Source organism: Diadema setosum, chromosome 11 (genome assembly GCF_964275005.1).
Source record: "Diadema setosum chromosome 11, eeDiaSeto1, whole genome shotgun sequence".
Taxonomy (NCBI): Eukaryota; Metazoa; Echinodermata; class Echinoidea; order Diadematoida; family Diadematidae; genus Diadema; species Diadema setosum.
Genome location: NC_092695.1, coordinates 6,317,222 through 6,337,415, shown reverse-complemented (window position 1 = coordinate 6,337,415; position 20,194 = coordinate 6,317,222). Strand labels below are relative to the sequence as shown.

Below are 20,194 nucleotides of genomic sequence, written 5' to 3'. Positions count from 1 at the left end.
TCATTTGTACATTGTTAGTATGGGAGTCTCTTACCACGGGCTATCAATTCACAAGAATACAGATACACACCATTTTGAAAAATACTGAACAATAACTCATAGCCTTTGTTTTGTACAAGAAGTGAAGACAATTTTTTTCCTTATTTTTGTACAAACTGGAAGCATCCTTTGTTTAGTCTTGCAATTTATAGTTCATGAAAGATACATTCTAATCACTATTCTCTGCATCTTTCATGACCTTATACTGTACACTAGATATGATTTAACTGCTTATATCATGTAAAATAATCCCTGATTAAATAGTCGCATCCTTGCTCTTTAATATACAGACATAAGCCCATTTACTCAAGCACAAAATGGCCTAAAAATGCCAATTTACCTTGTAAGAATGTCTCCTTTACCAAGAGTCCTTGAACAAATTTCATCAATTCTTATCATGAACATGACCCTGGAGAAACCCTCCTTTCAGAAAATGTAAAATCACTAAAAGTATCATTCTTTAAACATAATGTCAAGAGGTTTCTACAATCAACATCACAATGGCTAAGACCAAGAGGCTGTGTAAAAATGAAAAAAAAAAAAAAAAAAATGAGGATGCCACGACAGCTGAACGGCCTCCATATTGACTATCTCAAGGAATCCCTTCTTTCCACCTTTCTTTCTTTCTTAACACTCCTGACTAATTTGTAAAATTAACCATGTCTTCTTCAACTGTCATAATTCCAAGAGTACCTCTCTTTCTCTTTGGGATAAATTCTCCATGATGAAATGTCTTGGTGAATGGAGGTTGGCATGGTGCAGTCAACCACAATAACCACGGAAACCTCAACTGTATAATATTTGCACTTTGCTTCATCGATATCTTTCCACACAAACAGACCCTTAGGGCCCTTTAAGGCTTTTTTCTTTTTTAATACTAGATTCAACCTGGATAACACTTATAAACATTAACGTGATTTTAAACTAAGAGGAATTTAGGGCATTTTCTAATGCTAGGTATTATCTACTGTAATGCTATGTGCTAATCTTCTAGTTTCTTTCTTACACTACTGTCCTTCCTCTTTTTTTTCCCCCCTTACTTATCTGCTAGATATCATAATCTGACTTGACCTCTGTGTGCAGTGGCATTGTTTTTATCAAATTTTAACATAGCTTTCATGAAATCATACCTGCAATTTGTTCATGACATTCCAATGCCACACACTGTGACCATCATCATCAGTCAAAACATACAGATGTCTGTAATTAAACCAACAAAATGACACCAAAGTCAATATTCACCCGATTTTGAGTAACTTCAATGAATCTCATATCTACATCAATTTACTGTTTAAGCTTAAATGATCACAGACCACTGTTTTTTTTTTTAATCAACCCATACATTCATACGTAATGCTCCTCTCCTTGCTTCACAGCATGTCAATTTCGTCATGCTAATCTCATTTCAGTTTGCTCTTATTTGTAACACCATCCAAACCTAAACTGATCATTTGTACATGGCTTCCACTTCTGAAGGCTTTCAAAAAGAAATAAAAACCAATAACCATGAGCACAAAGGCATATCAACCTGCTAGATGCTTGAAGAGATAATGTGTACTATGGCTGAGACAGATTCTTTTTTTCTTTTTTTGAAGAGGTGTGTGCGTAACAAATAACTACTTGAAAATGATCTTGAAGCTTGCTGACAGAGTATGGCTCTCGCTGGCATTTTTACAGAAATCAATAAAAAATGAATGACATTAAAAAAATATAGAGCAAATCAAAACTTGAGGAATTACCGCATTTCCTGTGCAAATCCAGGATAGCATGAACTCTTGGACCCTCTTCCAAAAATACAACGTGGAGTGATTAACACTTTTCTATCAAAAGGAGATAATTCCTGCACAAATCTGTCTTCAAAACATCAATATCATGTTCTGAAAAACAGACAGCATTGGATACAGACTTCCTTTACACTCCTACGGCGTCTGAACAAACATGAACATGCATCCAAGCACGGATCTTTCAGTATCTCAAACGACCGACAGAAAAGAAATGTGATATTTACAATTATGACACATCCGCAATCAACATATGATTCCTCCACTGATGGATTCTGGTCCGAGCGATTTCAATTCTCCTTCTTATCTGTCTCTTGGGCTGACTCCTCCTCGTCCGAGTAGTCTGTCGGTTCCTCACCAGGTTTCAAGAGCTTCCCGATGTAGTCATACTTCTCTGCAAGAATTCAAATTCAAATGCATTGAATCTTATTATCAACCTGATGCACAGTCATAATCCATCAATACTTGTAGATCAAGACCGACTTTAATGAAGACAACTACACTGTTCAAACAGGTGGTCATGACATATAGGTTGCTATGTACAGGAATTTGAAGATGCTTATCCAGGGGGGCTTTAATGGAATTAAATGCTATGCGCAGGTGCCCTTTTAGACAGGTTTTATCTGATTTCATACATGGAAGTCACTTGCGACTGATAAAGAGTTCTTGCATAAGGCAATACCTTTCAACATGCTTTGTTGTAATGTACCTGAGCATTTGATGTCATATCCTGGTTTCAATTCAAATCATCTCCTGTATTTCAAATTAGCAGCCAGGCTTCTCCTTGAGCTTTTGATTTCCAGCATTTGGACAATGCCGGATCCCTGCACATATTAATGAGCATGCACAATTATGTGCCCTAGCGTCATTGTGAGTGAATTTGATACCCATGCAATTCAGTAGTAGAGTAGACAACTGAGTCGTTCAAACTGTCAATGTCACGATGAAAAATTCTAGCTGAAAACAATGCATGGGGTAAAAAATGGGGTGTAATTTACTGGTATATTTCCCTCTAATATATGGCTGTAATGTCTGGTAAGCACATTCATGTGAATTACGGCCAAAGGCAGATATAATGTACACTGAAGTCTACATCCAGGGGTTACATAATGGCTGACCTCACTGTTAACTCTGTTCCTAGGTATTTTTTTATGTCTGCCACACACTCTGACCGGACATGGGAGTCCATACCTGTAAACTGCATTTCCCATTCTCGTACGCTGTCCCGCTGCTCGGACGTGAGATCTGTGAGGTCATCGAACTCATCCTTCAGAGTGTCCTTGTCCAACGAGAAGGTCGCCAGGGCTCTGGAGGCATCGTGACCAGCAAACACACCATAGGGGCCATCTGTGGAAAACAGCAGAAGTGGAAAAATGGTAAAGATAAGAAGGTTTTGTTTGGGTTTAAGATTTAATGTGCACATTGTATGTATCACCTTTGTCTTCACATTCTCTGGTTACCGACACATGTACATAACTTCAGCCCTTTCGGTGCCGAAGACTTTGGGCATGTGTGTCCAATGCTGTAGGATTTTCTCAGCCAATCAGCACTAAAAGCACATAAAGGATCAATGTACACTTTCACACTAAACTGCCCTCAAATGTGCAATCTTATTAGAAATGGGTTAACCAGGGCCATTCAAAGTAGTACATACATGTGTATTTACATGCATATCTGTATACATTCAACATACTACCACGGTACTAGTACAAGTAGGTGCATCAAACACTAAGATTGTTTGACAAACACTTCAAACATTAACAATCATGTGTTCAACTTCACTCAAAGAAGAAGAGAAGAAAAAAAAAATGGGAGCGTTCACACGTCAAAGTTATGTTGAAATACAAGACGCCACTAGATATTTTGAAGGGATACAGTGATAACCTTCGGCACTAAAATGAGATGTCATGGATTATCACATAATTTAAGGCTTCCTCAGGTTAGTGCATTTAAATGAGAATCCTACGATGTTTAGCAACATTCTATACAAAATATCTACGTCTGATCCAAATAGTGGTTGCTCACCTGTTAAAAAGGAGAACTCTGTGTGATTTTCAAACTTTTACATTTGAACAACTAGAAATTGGTTATACAACTGTACTGGGTACAGAGTTTCAGAATTAATAGTGATAGGGATAAGGAACAAGAATGTTTTCAAGATTTATAACAAATCACAATGAACAAGGATGATGGTATAAAAGTAGCAGCTTCACAGCCCTGGGCTGTGTACAGTTACTTCACCCTAAGGATGCATGAGTGGGTGCTCAAGGAAGCAGAACAAAAGAAGAAAGCAAGCATAAATTCTACACAGGTGACCTTATTAAGCAAGCGGTATTGTAATGGAATTACATTGTTACATTTCTGAAATATGTGAGCCTCCTATTCACCAATTCTTTTGGTGAGCCTCTTATTCATGCATTCTTCTGATGAAGCTGCTACCATATTTTATCATCCTTGTTCAGTATTACAATTTGATTTAGGTTTTACAGTCATAGTACTGGTTTCTGTCCTCAAAGATCACAATAAATTCCACAAATATAAACATGGAGCTGTCAATTTATGTACTACATGATGTGATATTATGAAAAATTGCCTGGACTTCGCATTTTTTTACTTCACTTCAGCACGTCTGTACAAAATGTATGTGTAGTGTATTGTTTTGTGTGTGATAGACACAGAGAGAGAGCTCTAGGCTAATTGGTAAACCGACGAACCAATGAGGAAAAAAAGGGTTTGTTGCAACCTTTCACACTCTGCTTGTTGTTCAATGTAATGGTGCAACTATCAACATGTTAAGGTTTAATAGCAGGGCTTCATATTTTGTTGCCTGCCTAGGAGAAGGGCCCCAAGGCTTGCCCAATGTAAACTTGCTAGGGCCCTTCCACTAGGCAAGTGATGACTGTTGCCATTAAGGGTCATAAGCATTGTGACTTTTTATGTACGTTGCAATGTTAAGCTGATAAGAGGATTATCATACAGAACAAATGAATAAGGTTTGTTCTAGCAATGACATTTTCCAAAGTTAAACACTGTTGTATCATTCCTTTTATTGCTGTTAAGTTTTTGGGTGTCGTAGGTTGTAGCACACGTATACTTGTTGGTACAGTTTCATTGATTTTAAATACAGGTGAGCATGTTTGTTTTGTTTTGTTTTGTTTTGTTTTTTGCAAAGCCCACATATTCAATTTCATGAAGGGTGATTCGCACAGGCCAATACCAGCCACCACCCAAGCAAGAATCAGGTTTAAATGGGACAGAAGTTTGTCTATCAACCCTCTCGATTAAGCAGGGGCCACTGTACTAATATCTCCCACCCAGTTTCTCTTGAGAGCAACAATGTATATAACTTTGGTCTTGTCATGGTAGTCAAATTAGCCCCCTATGCCTGGGTCAGGTACAATGTACATGTAACACATAACTGAATAGCACATGATGCACAACTTCATTCGTACACAATACAAGGCAATTCTAGAATTCAATTACTCATGAAATTCTTGAACACCTCCAGTCAAAGAAAGTACAAAGGTCATCCGCGAGAGCCTACTCTCTGATCAGAAAATTAAGGAGAGGCAAGAATCTGTGACAAATCCTGCAGGCAAACTCAAGATAAATTGTTTGCTCTGGGAGCAATGACATTATGGGTGATCAGGCTATGGAGATGATCACGCTATTTTCGGCTGTGGTTGGAGATAAATACAGTTGTACCTTTGAACCCCCTCTACTGGTGCTGGAAATCTTGAAACAGTGTGTGATTGATCAGCATAATGCATTTAGCAAAGTTTACATTGGAGTGCAATCTGTGTTGCAATGGTTGGTCTGGTTGCTGAATATTCATTTTAAAACCTCATCAAGTCCCCAGGGGTATTTTACTGCAGAAATTATAATTTTATCATCATTATATTGGTACCTTTGAATTTTCAGATCACTGCATATCTTACCTTGGAGAAACACTAGACAGACATGCCTACATTAAATCTGCTAAAAATCAAAAAGACATTTACAAAAAATTGTCAGTCGATAAGAGAAACTGGAAAGCCACTCTTCTAAATTGTGTTGGCAATATGCAATGCAAATCTAGCAGTTCAGGCATTTAAAATTCTGTTACTAAAACAAACAATTATAGGAACAGCAAGGGGCTAAAACAAAACATATTTCCTCCTCCTTCGGAAACACCCATACGATACATGTTCAATTGTATGTAGTAAGGAGTCATGATAAACAGAAACAGTAAAAAACCACTGCGTACTGTCTAGGACTTAGATTAAAAATATATATTCCTGTGTGTGACAAACACAAAGCCATAATTACAAATGGTAACTGAAGTCCAGAGTAGAATGCAAGTGCACTTTACTGTTTAAACATTTATCTCTTCAATGCATTTAATTTATACTATTTCTTCCACCCGTCCCAAATGCAAATTTACTCAAGGGCCCCATACTTTTAAAGACCCAGTAGAATGGGGATCCATAGGGTGGGAAAGCTGGCCTGACTCGGATTAAATATAGTTTGAGAATCCCCCACACAATTTGTGTACAGCTTAATCATTGACTTTTTTGTATCAATAGTTCACATAGTCTTTGGGACTCGTTCTATCTTCTGAGGCAAATCATTCCTCAAAATCACTGCACATATTCTTGTCATCTGTCGGAGGAAATTGCATTTGCAGGCAAAGGCAAAATAGTCATTTATATATTCTGGGTGCTCACATATCTCTTCCCATAGTCTGATTGTTTGTTTTTTCTCGGAAATTTGATCAGCTTCATGTTTTAAGTAAATACGTTTGTCCTCATATGTCTTCAACACCATCTTTGGTATACCATTTTCCTTACATTCAGTTAGCCTCTTTGTCATAATCTCCCAGGCCATGCTTCAATACATGTCTTGTTAGTCACATGCTCAACCAAACTTTGATAATTTGCCAATTCCTGTCTCATATCATCACAACACCCTTTGCTAAAATCAAAGGCTGGCTGCTTATGCTCCACAGCTTGCTCATATTCAAAAAGCAAATCAGTCAGAAGGCAAACTTGGTTACTCTTTTGAAGGTGATGAAGGTAGTTGTACTGATATCACAATCTGTAAAAACTAAATCAAGAACATTTGATTTCTCGCCTTCTCTGTACCTACACTGTAGCTGGCTGCAGAATATGCTGAGTGAGAAATGCATCCTAAGTTGCTATCAAGAACTGCTGTACTGGGTGATCATCACAAAAGTCTGTAAACTAACAGTCGGATCAGTCAATATCTGGGTAATTGTAATCACCTACTACGTACTACTAACAAGTATGTGAAGTTCTCTCCATAAATGCAGATCTCTTACCAATTTGCACAACTTTTCCTTGTCTAACACCGCAGAAGATGGGCTACAATAACCTCCAATCAAAACTGATTTGGAGAAGTCATAAGTACACACACTGCCTCATCAAAATCTGTAACAAGGTGAACTTCAGATGTCATAAGCAACAGCTTGGTGTAGACAATAGCACCATAGACATCAGGTTTCTCAAGGTTACAAAAACTATCATATCTTTCAATGTTGACAGCAGGGAAGTAGTGGAAAAGGGAAAAGGTGAATTCTTTGCACAAGCGTTAGTGATGACAATTCAGTGTGGTGATTGTTATGTTGTTGTTTTGTGTTTAGTAGCATCTCCCATTCTCTTTAGAATATTTACTGATGCTGAAAAACCTGTAGTTCCAGTTCAGAAAATTTGTTCACTAATGAACTAGAGTTGATAGGCCCCTGGACTCCTTCCTGTTCTGTCAATACACTGTATCTTGATAATTAAAATCACCTACTGCTATAAATACATGAGATTGATGTTCTTTCTTTAAATAAAGGTCTTTTATCAACTTGCACAACTTTTCCTTGTTTAACATGGTAGAAGATCTGAGGGCTACAATAAAAACCTCCAATCACAATTAAAATATATTTGGAGAAAGTAAAAATACAACACAGTTTTACTTAAATTGTCAAAATCTGTAACAAGGTGAACTTCAGATGCTGCATTCAAAGTGAATGCTTAAACCCATTGAGGACAGACTAATTTTGCTAGTACAACACATATTTCCCATAGACACCTGCCTGAGTATACTCTGGACTTGTCCTCAATGGGTTAATATGGTCAATAGGCCCGTTCACACACAAGGGAAAAAGTGCGATTTAAAAATCGATTTTCTTATCGCGATCAAAATTTCGAAATTTTTTCCAGTGTGGACAGAAAAATCTCACTAATTACCGCGATCCTTATCGCGATCCAACTCGCACTATTAGTGCGATTTTTCAGAATAATCGCGATTATTTTGCCAAGCGTCGTGTGTGTGAGCGCGATCGAGATTCGGAAATCGGTATTTTTAATCCCATCGTTCGTAGCGCGTGCGAAACTCTATTGGGACTGCGGCGGGGTCAGTCTTCGGTCATGCAAGATTCGCGCATGCGCAGTTTGGCCACTGATCGTTCTTCCCTTGCTGCGAAGTGCGATTATTCCCTGTGTATGAACGGTCGAAAAAAAAATCGAAATTTGGATCGCGATTGAATTTTCGATTTTCGTTGTTTGTGAACGGGCCTAATATGTACACCATGGACTCCAGCTTTGTGAAGGTTACAAAAACTATCATATCTTTCAGTGTTGACAGACTGGGGAAGCAGCATGGAAAAGAGTGAATTCTCTGCACAAGCTTCAGTGATGGCAATACACTCGAGATGATGCTGAAAAATCAGTACCGGTAGTTCCAGTTCAGAAAATTTGTTCAACAATGAATAAGAGTTGACATTAGGCTACTAGTACTAAACTGCTGCCTGCTCTTCCTGTCAATATCTCAATGATTAAAATCACCTATGTACAATAGATTTTTCTATAAATATAAAGATCTTTTATTAATCCATTGAGGAGGAGTCCTGAATATACTCAGGCAAGTGTCTATGGGAAATGCATGTTGTAGCAAAATCAGTCCATCCTCAACGTAGTACACAACTTTTCCTTGTTTAACATGGTAGAAGAGGGTCTACAATAAAAACGTCCACAAAGTCCGATCACAATATGGGAGAAAGTTAAAGTAGACTTTATACACATCAAAATCTGTTATTGTTAACAAGGTGAACTTCAGTTCAGATGCTGCAAGCAACTGGTTAGTGTAAATTACATTTTAAATACCACAAACATCAGGTTTCTCAGGGTTACAAAAACTAGATGTCTAACATTATTTTTAACATTTGTTACAGGGGCAGATCTTGGACTTCCATAAAGGGGAGGTGCCTTTACAATTTTGATACAAAATTAAAGCAAGGGAGGGCGCACGCCCCCATTTTTTTTTTTTTTTGTGTGTGTTTTAACAAAAAATGAAGAGGGGGCGCCCGCCCGGTCCGCTTCCCTCTGGATCCGCCACTGTTTAACATCTCTCAGTGTTGACAGATTGGGGAAGCAGCGTGTATGGAAAAGTGAATTTAATGATGACAATATTTGATGAATTTCTAATTCCTTTTTGTTACTAGGTCTATGACTATATGACTAGCTCCGTTAACGACAAAATTAGAAAGTTGTTTACTACAGAATGCCTACACACTCAACAGAACCACATGATCAATGTATCACAACGATAAGGGTATATAGTATAGACCCTGTATTCTGTAACGTTAATATTGGGCTCTACTATTGTTAACATACTTCTAGCGTTAGATCCACCCAGCCAGCCCCAGGCCAGGGATTTGTCCCAGCATGCAGCCCATGGTGCCATGGTGAAAATTATTAATCATGCAAGGCAGATTGTTAGACAAACTATGCAGAATATACAAACCTGGGCCATAAAATCTTTTTCCTCTCGTGACATCAAAAACTTTGCCGTTTACTGCAATAAGAATTCTACCGTCGTTCTTGACACCGTCATATTCTTTCAGTTCAGACATTTGGAAATCTCGACGCTTCATCTTCGGGAGCGTCGGAGGCTGTGGTGGTTCAGGTGGTGCCCGGTTGCCTCTGACGATCTTGTACAGCAAAAAACCACAGACTGAGAGTAAAGCAAGGTTGATAGGGTTCAAAAATAGCTCTCTCATAAGTTCCTCCAGTGCCATGGTAGGTTTTCTTTTGCGTCGGATTGTGTTATAAAAATATATATACCTTCGTACGATACCTCGGCGAGGTGTATTCACCACTCAGTCATTCTCAACCTCCAAAAGTTTACGTGTACAACAGTTAAAAATCAAATGCGATTGATTTTGTACGCGGCGCGGCGGCGGACGTACACAGTAAAGTACACAGCTTGTGTGGTGGTATAACGTGGAGGGATATCTCGTATGGTGTGATCTATCTACGTGCGATGTGCAGAAATTACGTACAACTGTATGCAGGATTTACGAGCAATGGTTGAGTATGTAACCGCGGCGTCTGCTGCAGTTTCACGCTGCGCTCGCGCTGCTGGCGCAGAACGATTGCTCAAAGGTAGCGCGTGTAGACTACTGTGTAACCCCGCCTGATATCGTATGTTTCAGCGAGATCGCACGATATGTGGATGATCATTACATTACTACATAGGAGAGAGGAGAGCGTTACACACGCATACATCCACATGCGAAGCGACAGTTACAGTACACGGTACACGGTCAAGTAACGGTGCATAGTAAACGCGCGCGCGGATTCCGAACGAAGATGTAAGCGAGATTTCGAAATCAACCATGTCTGAATAGGTGCCCCACACACCCTGAACGTCAAAGCTGAACGTCAAAATGTGATGATAAAGTATGTTAGCGCTCCGAAACTGTCTTCTAGTTTATAGTACACTTGTGTTTGTAGTTTTGTTTCACTTGTGTTTTGCCTTGTTTGTTTGTTGTTGTTCGTTGTTTGTTTTTTACTTTTATGTTGTTGTTGTTTTTTATGTGAGTGTGAGATCCTCGGCGAGAGAGTAAGCGGGGGAAAAGTGTTGGATCTGGAGGGGATTCCCCGCCCCCCCCCCCCCCACGGTCAGGGACATTTTGCAAAACAGAGTATAAAAGTCGCGTTTATAGAGCATTTAAAAATAAATTCTAGGGAATTAAACATAGTAAGATATCACTGCAAAGGACTATGATCATATCATTTTTATGAAAACTATTCTTCTCTTTCCTTTTTACTCTCTTTCCTTTCTCTCACTGTCAATATCACTGTGGAAGTCATGTTTCCTTAACAACAAAAATTGCTTGTATCAATGTCAAAAACCAGAAAGTGGAATTTTCCATCAATAATATCCTTTCAGAAACTTACTTATGCGCTTGGGAGCGAAGCGACCGAGCGCTCAAAATTGAAATGATACTCGACGTTGAAAGCTGCTTCTCTACGGTTAACCCATTATTAATGAGCCGCCAACTGTTGGAAATGTTCATGGTATAAAGTCACTATAAAGTGTTACTAAGTATGCTAGTACTCGTTCACCATCTTGGGATAGGCAATTACCTCTAAGATTTCATAATGCGGATGAGCCGCAGGATGCGTTGCGTGCATAGGCTACTATATCTATCATGGGTCAGCGCCAGCATGCAATTGGTGAGCCCCTTTCACTTTGCCATTCGGTTTTAGTCTGAAACGTGTATGATCGCATTGTTCGAGTAATAAAAAATATTCTTATATTGCTAGAAAGCTTAGAAGAAAATGAAAATGAAAGGGTTTACTAAAAGTATGCTTTATGGGGAGCACTCGACAAAGGACGCGAGGCTACACTCTTAGAAAAAAAGGTTCTTTTGAGCACCATTAAATGGTTCTCAGCACTGTCACAATAGCGACACCCTTTTAGGTGCTCGTGAGAACCTTTTTGAAATGGTGCTTGTCGGCACCTTTTGCAAAAGGTGCCCATTAGAACCTTTTTCCCGATAAAATGGTGCTCGTGAGTACCATTTAAAAGGTGCCCATGGGCACCTTTTTGACTAAAGATGGGCACCTTTTTGACTCTTTTCAAAAGGTGCTCACGGGAACCATTTCATTGGAAAAGGTTCTAATGGGCACCAATGTTAAAAGGTGCTGACAGGCACCATTTAAAAAAGGTTCTCACAGGCTCCAAAAAAGGTGTCGCTATTGTGACAGTGCTGAGAACCATTTAATGGTGCTCAAAAGAACCTTTTTCTTTTTTCTTAGAATGTAGTATGTGAATTGATGTCTGTGTATTTTTGGTGTGTTTCACATGCAGTGCTGGTAAGGTGCTTCACTGGCACCATTCTTAAAGGTACATTACCTATCTGCATTGAAAATGTGCATCACAAACTCATTTGAAATGAAATGAATTCATCTGAATTTCATCTCATCAGTCAAACATACGTTCAAAACATGTATATTAGCAATACATTAGCATGTCATACATTATCATTGACACTGGAAAAAAAAAAAGAGCAAGGATAACACACTCATGCACACACAGTTTCACAAGCATGAATACATGTACATGACATTCACCAATATTTTTTTCATGAAACATTACTCAATAATTGAAAACCATAGAAATTTGCTCTTTCACAAATTCGCAGAAATGTATTTATTCACCTTAACTTTTACAATCTAAAGGTGAGGTTTGTATTTGTCATGACTATTGTTATAATCTGTCAAATATTCTTAACAAAATATTTTCATTTGTTCACTAATTCTTTTTCAACAATATTTGTCATTTGTGTACCGAGCAGTTCTTGAAACACCATCACACATCTCTGTACAGATGATATGAAATAGCAAGAGGTACATCAGGCTTTTGAAACACATAACAAAATTTCTAATTCTCTGTGAAATAATTCCTGCATGGATGAGATACAGTAATTGTGTCAGTCTTAAGACAGGCAGAAGTCAAGTACATTACTTAAGTAGTATGAGGAACTTTTTCCACATGTTTGCTAGTTTGTTCGGTGTTGTTGTTCTTTTTTTTCTTTTAAAGCATACTTGTCCTAAAAGCAACTACAAAGGGCAGGAAAACAATTCCATTAAACAGGACCTTTGGTATTGTCACAGAAAACATACATTATATTGCTGGTATGATACTTGGGATAGGATAAGCTTTACACTTCTTCACTTCACATTCATAACGTCGAGTACTTGAATTAACTTATCTTTGTTTGTATACGAGTGACCTTTTTTGTTGTTGTTCTGCAATTTGAAAGCACCACAGACACATCTATACAACTGCAAATACAAGAAGAGTATCAATTCAGGTTAATCATGACTTCTGACAATTTACAGCATGTCCTACGAAAACACACACACACACACACACACACCCCAAAAAAAGAAAAGAACACAATGTGTATAATGTGAAGGATAATAAGAATCCCAAGGGGAAAAGAGCTAGGATACCACACCCACACAGTTTCACAAGCATGAATGAACAAAATTCCTCAACCATGATCTAAAATATGTAACATTTGGAATCAATAAAAATTTACATTTTTTTTTTTTTTTTTTAAAGCAGAGCAACAAATTCATTAGAGTAAACTATATATGATGCAGGCCAAAAGCTGAGGTTTGAATTTGCTGTCATGTAACCTGCCTATGACAATAATATGTTGTTAGCATTTGTCATTTTGTTCACCAAATTTGCCAACAGTCTTTTAAACACCACCACCACGTACATGTACATTTTGTATGTCTGCAAAAGCAATTATTATTAACTGGTGACAAGAGGTGCATCAGTGCTTTGAAATAAATATCATAATCTTCAATTCTCTACACAATACGTAATTCCTGCGTGGGTATAAATGCAATAAGTTTTACTAGTCTAGGTGCAAACTTTAAAAGTGTGCAGAAACCGACCACACAATGACTGGAGAAGTATAAAGAGCATTTTCCGTTTGTGCTTTTAAAGTTTAGAACTATGAATGACTCCACTTCTCAGAGTGGCATCTGGTCTGATCTCATTACGTCTACCCCCCCCCCCCCATACAGTTGATTCAAAGCTGTTAAATGCAAATTATAGTGAAACATTATCACTGGTACATTGTAAGTTGCAAATGAAGAGTTTGTTTGCAAAAACCGATAAGTCCATAGTTGCCAAATGGAGATATTTGCGATTAAAGGTCAAGAAAAATAAAGAGAATAATAAAAAAAAATCTTTGCTTCTTTTGACCATAACTTTAAAAATGTACCTTTATATGTAGTGACCAATATATCATTTAAAAGGTATTATTTTGTACTTTATGACAGAGACCGTACTTCAAAATCTTCAAAAATGGACTTAACGGTTTTTGCGAACAAACTCTTCAAATACTGTATTGGGATCATAACAAAACATATGTGACCCTCCATCACACAAACCAACAAAAAGTCGCCTGACATGAATATTTGGTTGACGGCAGATTCTGAAAGAGCAGCTATAAAATACACTATAAGTCAATGCAAATGGACTTACCTACCCTATCTACATATTTCTCAAAGGTTTTCTCTGGCAGGATCAGTGTTTTTTCTTTGACTCAGCTCATTCTTGGCTAGCGTAGGTTTCTGGTCGATGGCTGTCAACGGGCTTTCGGGCTAAAATTGTCATTCTGATCGATGTATTCTTTTGGTCACCCAGATCATTCTTGACTAGCCAAGGGTTCTGTTTGATGCTGTCAACGGGCTATCACGGGCTGTCATTCTGATCGATGTATCGTCTTAGCCACACACCTCATTCTCGACTAGACCAGGCCCGGGTTCTGGCTGATGCTGTAAATGGGCTATCCCGGGCTCTCATTCTGATCGATGAATTCTTGTGGCCGCCCAGCTCATTCTTGGCTAGTGTTAAGCATACGGTTCTGGCCGATGTTGTCAATGGTCTGTCACAGGCTGTCTCTCTGATCAATGTAGAGTCTACCTTTTTCCCAAACATGTACGTTCTGCTTCATCGTCCCGGCCGGAGTTTCTTGTTCCCTGGTTTCTGTGCTTGTTGGTGTGTCCACTTCCCTGACATATGAATTGAAAGAAACAATAGACCTACACCGCGTTAATAAAACAAAGTCATGCTATAATTCGATAAACAGAACACGGCATTACATGACGTGACTCCTTACTTAGAACAAGCCTGAAAACATATTGAAGAGATTTTGACCTAAAAGTTAGGCCTACTGGGCTGTAGACAGACCTCTATTGGCTCTACCGTTAACAATGACAGTTATAACTTATAGAACAAAAGTTATTGCATGCAGAACGGTTACCGGTAGGCCTAGTAGACCTTACCCCGGGGCGCTCCTTGTACACAGTTATCTTTGCGTTCAGCGTTCGGGCTGTGTTTCGGAGTTAGCAGACTCTATTTTTAATAGGCATAAACGTTACATATGCAGGCCTAGCCAAGTAACTTAGCCCGGCCCAGTCGCTGTAAAAACGTGACAGCCATGCTCCGGGCCCGCACGGCGTCTGTTCGGGCTAGCCCTAACTGCGACAGCCGCCACACACAGTGTGGCGCCTGGCGGCGCGGTCTCCGGGGCGCGTACCCCCATGGGCCATTGCTATGCCAAATCTCTAATTGTAAAGTGTTAGGCCTAACATGTTATTGTTAGATCTGGATCTACTGCACCTCGTAAACATTACACAAGATAGCAGCTTCCATCAAATTAGATCTAAAACATTAACGTTAGGATTTAGCTAACCGTTAAATTAAGGTTAATCACTGACTGAAAACGAAAACTGAGTGATGAATCTAACTTGATTTTGTACCAACGACTGTCGATCATCTAAAAATGAGATAAAACCACATTAAAACTAAAAATCTTACCTATTCTCCTAAATTGTGATGACTGCAATGGCGAAAATGGAATTGACAGTGACACGTTTCCAGTCCACTTCAGACAAACTTAATGTCTATATTGTTACCGGGTGCCGTTCGTTTAAATATGGATGTGATACTGGTGATGCATAGACCTAACTGTGTAAGAAGTGTCTACGTAGCCGTCTGCTGCTATGCTGCATGCTGGTATTGCATTGGCACTCTCCTGCCGCTGTATGTGGTGGTGGTAGGTTTGCATAGGCGCAGCCAGGCAGCGCGCACAGGGCTAAATATAGCCGCGGCGTGTGCCGCGGCGGTTACCTACAGTGCAGTACTAGTATGTGTACGTTTACGCGTACGCATATCTGATCGAGCGCTAAAATTGGATCGTGGCAGCTGTCAGTTGGCACGCAGCCAAGAGAAGTCATTAGTCTACGATAAAAACAATATGTACTTTTTATTATCACAGCAGTAGAAACACATACAATATTTTTGTACCAATACCACAGTTTTGGTGATTCTTACATCTGGCATTCGAATATACAGCAAGGGGAAAAATGAAAGTGGACCTAAAGATATTGTTTGACCTGCAAGAGTACCACAAATAACACTCGGGGACTGGACCGCATACTAGCAAATGGTGACGAACGGAACCATTTCGATTGGGAACCATTTATAGGTGCTCATCGGAACCATTTTGCGAGAACCATCTGATGAGAACCATTTTGGAGCCGACGAGAACCATTTGAGAACCTTTTTTTCTTAGAGTGTACCATCTATACACTAAATTTACTCAAAAGTGTAAGTGCGCCGTTAGTAATGGGGTGAAAATGTCGCATTTTTGAAGTTATGAAATTGATAATTTTCAGACAAGAAGAGTACCTTTATTGTTCATTTTGATCTTTAAATAATTGATTAATTATTTGTTACGTTTCAGGGGGCACATGGGGGGGGGGGTAAAAACTCGTTTTGCCCCCCCCCCCAAAAAAAATATGGGGGGGGGGGGGAAGTGCCCCTATTATAGAGTCTCCCCCCCCCCTTTCCGGCGCCCTTGCCTGCTATGTTTTGTTTGTCTCTGTTTTTGTTTGTTTGTTTTTTGTTTTTTTTGTTCTCCTCCCCTTTACATAGTGGAGATGATTTTCAGTGAAGTACATTCTGCGACTTTAAAAACATTTGTTTAAAAATACCTTAAAAGGATGTGAAAACTCCCACAGTTATATAGCTAATTTGAACTTCAAAATCTCATGTGTGTTATATAGACTCCTTCGAGGGGCACAATTACCAGTATTTTTGTCCAGAGGTGATTTCGCAACAGCGCCATGCCCCAAGACGAAGTCGAAGGGGGCATATAGGGGTGGGGCTGGTGGGGTTGGGGGGGGGGGGAGGTAAGTGAAGTTGCCAGTATTCAAAGTTCGTTTACCTTTTCGCCAAGTCTGGCGCCAGATTTGGTAGTTTTTCTCGAAAACATACACGCCCAAGAGAATGACGATGAACTCAGAACCGTCTCTAACGTGTGTATATAGGCCCTATAAACTTGCCTTTGCGCCTAAAAAAAAAAAAAAAAAAAAAAAAATGCGTGTCTGATGATTTTGTTCTAACTTGGAAGCTTCAAATTAAAATACCTGTATTATATTAACGACATTTCTAAAACAGTGATCATCGACCGCATATTATAGTGTTCTCGTCAACGTTATAAGCAGATATAATACTTGATTTCCCTGCAGATGAACGAAATCGCACAATACTTTAGAGAGCTCATTTCAGGAATGGAAATAATGTTGTCACTGACGTTTATTGTTATATCCATATCGTTCATGATATTTTCAACTTACCAGCCCTATCATGAAAGTAATATTTGCCCCGTGGCCGTCATGAACGCTTAATCTTATTCTTATGAATATGAAATAAGGAATATAAATGAATAACAAATATAAGGATTATCATTCATCTTGGCTTCACAATTTTTCTTTTTAGTTACATAATTCAGTTCAATTAAATTTATTCATTTTCATTTTCCCGCAAAAAACAAACAAACAAAAAACCCCACAGCATCAAAAATTATAACATAGGCATACATTCAACTTTACAGGATAGAAAATGGTTAACAAATATTATGTAATATATATATATATATATATATATATATATATATATATATATTATATATATATGGTAAACAAATTATACATGCATATACCGGCAAAATACAAAGTTATGTTTAGAGAAAAAGAAAGAATTGAGAGGTCCACTGAAAAGCATGCTTGCTTTATACTGTGAACCACTCAAAGGATTCTTATGAAAATATTGTTTACATCTAAGACAGGACGGAACAAGACGGGAGAAATTGCGTGATTATACATGTTATATTTTCACAATTTCGATATTATATATATATATATATATATATATATATATATATGTATATATACATATATATATATATAAAATATATATATATATATATATATATATATATATATAATATCGAAATTGTGAAAATATAACATGTATAATGTATATACATATATATATATATATATATATATATATATATATATATATATATATATATATATACATACATGTATTTCCCGTGAAGCATGATATGTTTGGTACATTGGCATTCTTAGTTGAAAATGAAATGAAATGGAATGCTCTCCATCCCATCATCACATCCTGCACATCAGTGTCTTCTGATACGCCATGTCCTCTCAACCATTACGACACAACCTAACATGCATGGTGTGCGTACATTTCTGACTCCATGAAGCATGAAAGGGATGAAGACTTTTTTTCTTTTTTTTTTCAGAGCACTTCTTATGTAAGAGCTGATTTTCCACTGTTTCTGCTGTATACTCGGTGTCCTACCATACCATTACACCCCAAATACCAATTTGCTCATGAGCACCTAATTCTGTTTCTACATTGAACTTTACATGACCTTGCTTAAATTTTTGACAAAAGGATGTTGTCGGTGTGTGCTTTTGTTTCGACAATATCCAGCGCACATCCAGTCGTTTGGCAACACCTCACAGCCACAATGTTAAGAGCAACTGTCATTGTTATGTAAATCAAAGTTGCTTTCATTTCGAATGGACAAATTGAGCATCAGACTCAATATGCACTAAATCTTACAGAACCATCGACTTAGTTTGGGGGTACAATACGTTCATCGAGAAGGTACGACTAAGTGACACTTTTTTTTTGTGATAAGCCTTTCCCTGCATGTTGCTGACAGAAGAACAATACATTTCTGAACGTGAAGATTATTCTGTAGGAGGTGTACATTCCGGCTCTGATGTCTTCCTTGTCAAACTGTTGTTAGGAGTAGAATGATGTGATGGTGTTGTTGTTGCTGTTTTCTAACCTGTTTGAAGAGTTTTCTGATGAGTTAAAACCCCCTCAGTCGGTAGGAATGCCCGCAATGTTTCGGCTATTTAGTGAAGCAGTAAGATGTCCAAATACTTCCAGGAAGTCCATTTTTTTTAACCTAGATGCCATTGTCACTGGGGAAGCTGCACGTGACTTGTGGCGCCTGGTCCACCGTCGAGCGAGTGATTTTCAGCTGTGTCTGCATTTGGCATACAAGGTGTGGAGGGCTGGTGTTCAGGTACCCGTGAAACTTCCCTGGAGGACCTTAGTACGGCTTCCATGACAACTGAACGTGGTCTATATTTCTCCTGCTGATGTGAGCTGGTAATACTTGCTGTCATGGTTTGAATACACGGAAAGTACGTCGCAAATTCGGCAAAGTTCTATCCGTCGTTCCATAAAACTTGTTTCTAAGGACAAAAGGTTTCTTCAATCCAGGTAAGTAATTTTCCCTTGTCCAATTTTTGATCTCTATTCTCTTTCGCCACAAGGTTCAATGATGATAAGGGCAGAAAAGTTGAATGCCTGACTTGCTTGTATCGATTACTGATGGAATCTGGTCAAGATACATTTATGTGGATGGCCCCGCGGGTCTGTTAGCGCAAATAAAAAAAAAAGTCCTAAATAGCATCAGGAACAAATACTTTGATTAATAATTCCTGCAACCTTTTCTGTGAGTGATAGAGATTTTAATTGTCATGCCAATGATGCTCACATTCAAGCTCACATTCAATATGTTGATTATTATGAAAATTGGGCATTAACAGTGAAAACGAAATCTTCGTCGCGTCATGACGTAATTCGAAACCATTCCTACTGATTCCGATGCAGGATATTTTATAATTTCGCATCTAATCAAAGTGATGTCTTCTGCTGCGTGTGTAAGAGCTGCCTGATCTGGATACTTACAAAATTTCGTGTTCGTAATTTTGATTGCTGCCTCTTCACAATACGTAGACATGGCGTCATTTCATAATTTTTTTTTTTTTTTTTTTTTTTTTTTTTGGGGGGGGTACACTACTATAGTAACACTCGGGACCCGTCCGTCTTGTTAATATATTCTTTTTCGTGCGACTCTGTCGCAGGGAAAGAACGAAGATATGTGATTGGTTGATTGTTTAACAGCCACGAGTCATCTTCATTCGAGAACTTTCGATTTCGTCACTCAATCACAATTAAAAAGTTACATGCATTCACGTGATACTCGCCTTTCACAAGTACCACCTTCCATGTTTCTCGCTCGACATGCTGATATTTATAGCATGCACGTCAATGACCATTAAAATAGGAATACGCTTGGGAATCGTAGAAAGATTCCAGCTTCTCAA

At 38.5% G+C, this 20,194-nt stretch overlaps 1 protein-coding gene across 1 annotated transcript; it reads right to left on the bottom strand.

Annotated features, from left to right (window-relative positions):
- Positions 1-1,370: 1,370 nt before the first annotated feature.
- On the bottom strand, positions 1,371-9,975 carry LOC140235130 (membrane-associated progesterone receptor component 1-like). The gene is made up of 3 exons (XM_072315169.1): positions 9,612-9,975; positions 3,012-3,167; positions 1,371-2,214 (listed from the first exon to the last, which is right to left on the bottom strand). The coding sequence occupies exons 1-3, from the start codon at positions 9,883-9,885 to the stop codon at positions 2,111-2,113; spliced, it is 534 nt and encodes a 177-aa protein (XP_072171270.1). The 5' UTR covers positions 9,886-9,975; the 3' UTR covers positions 1,371-2,110.
- Positions 9,976-20,194: the final 10,219 nt, after the last annotated feature.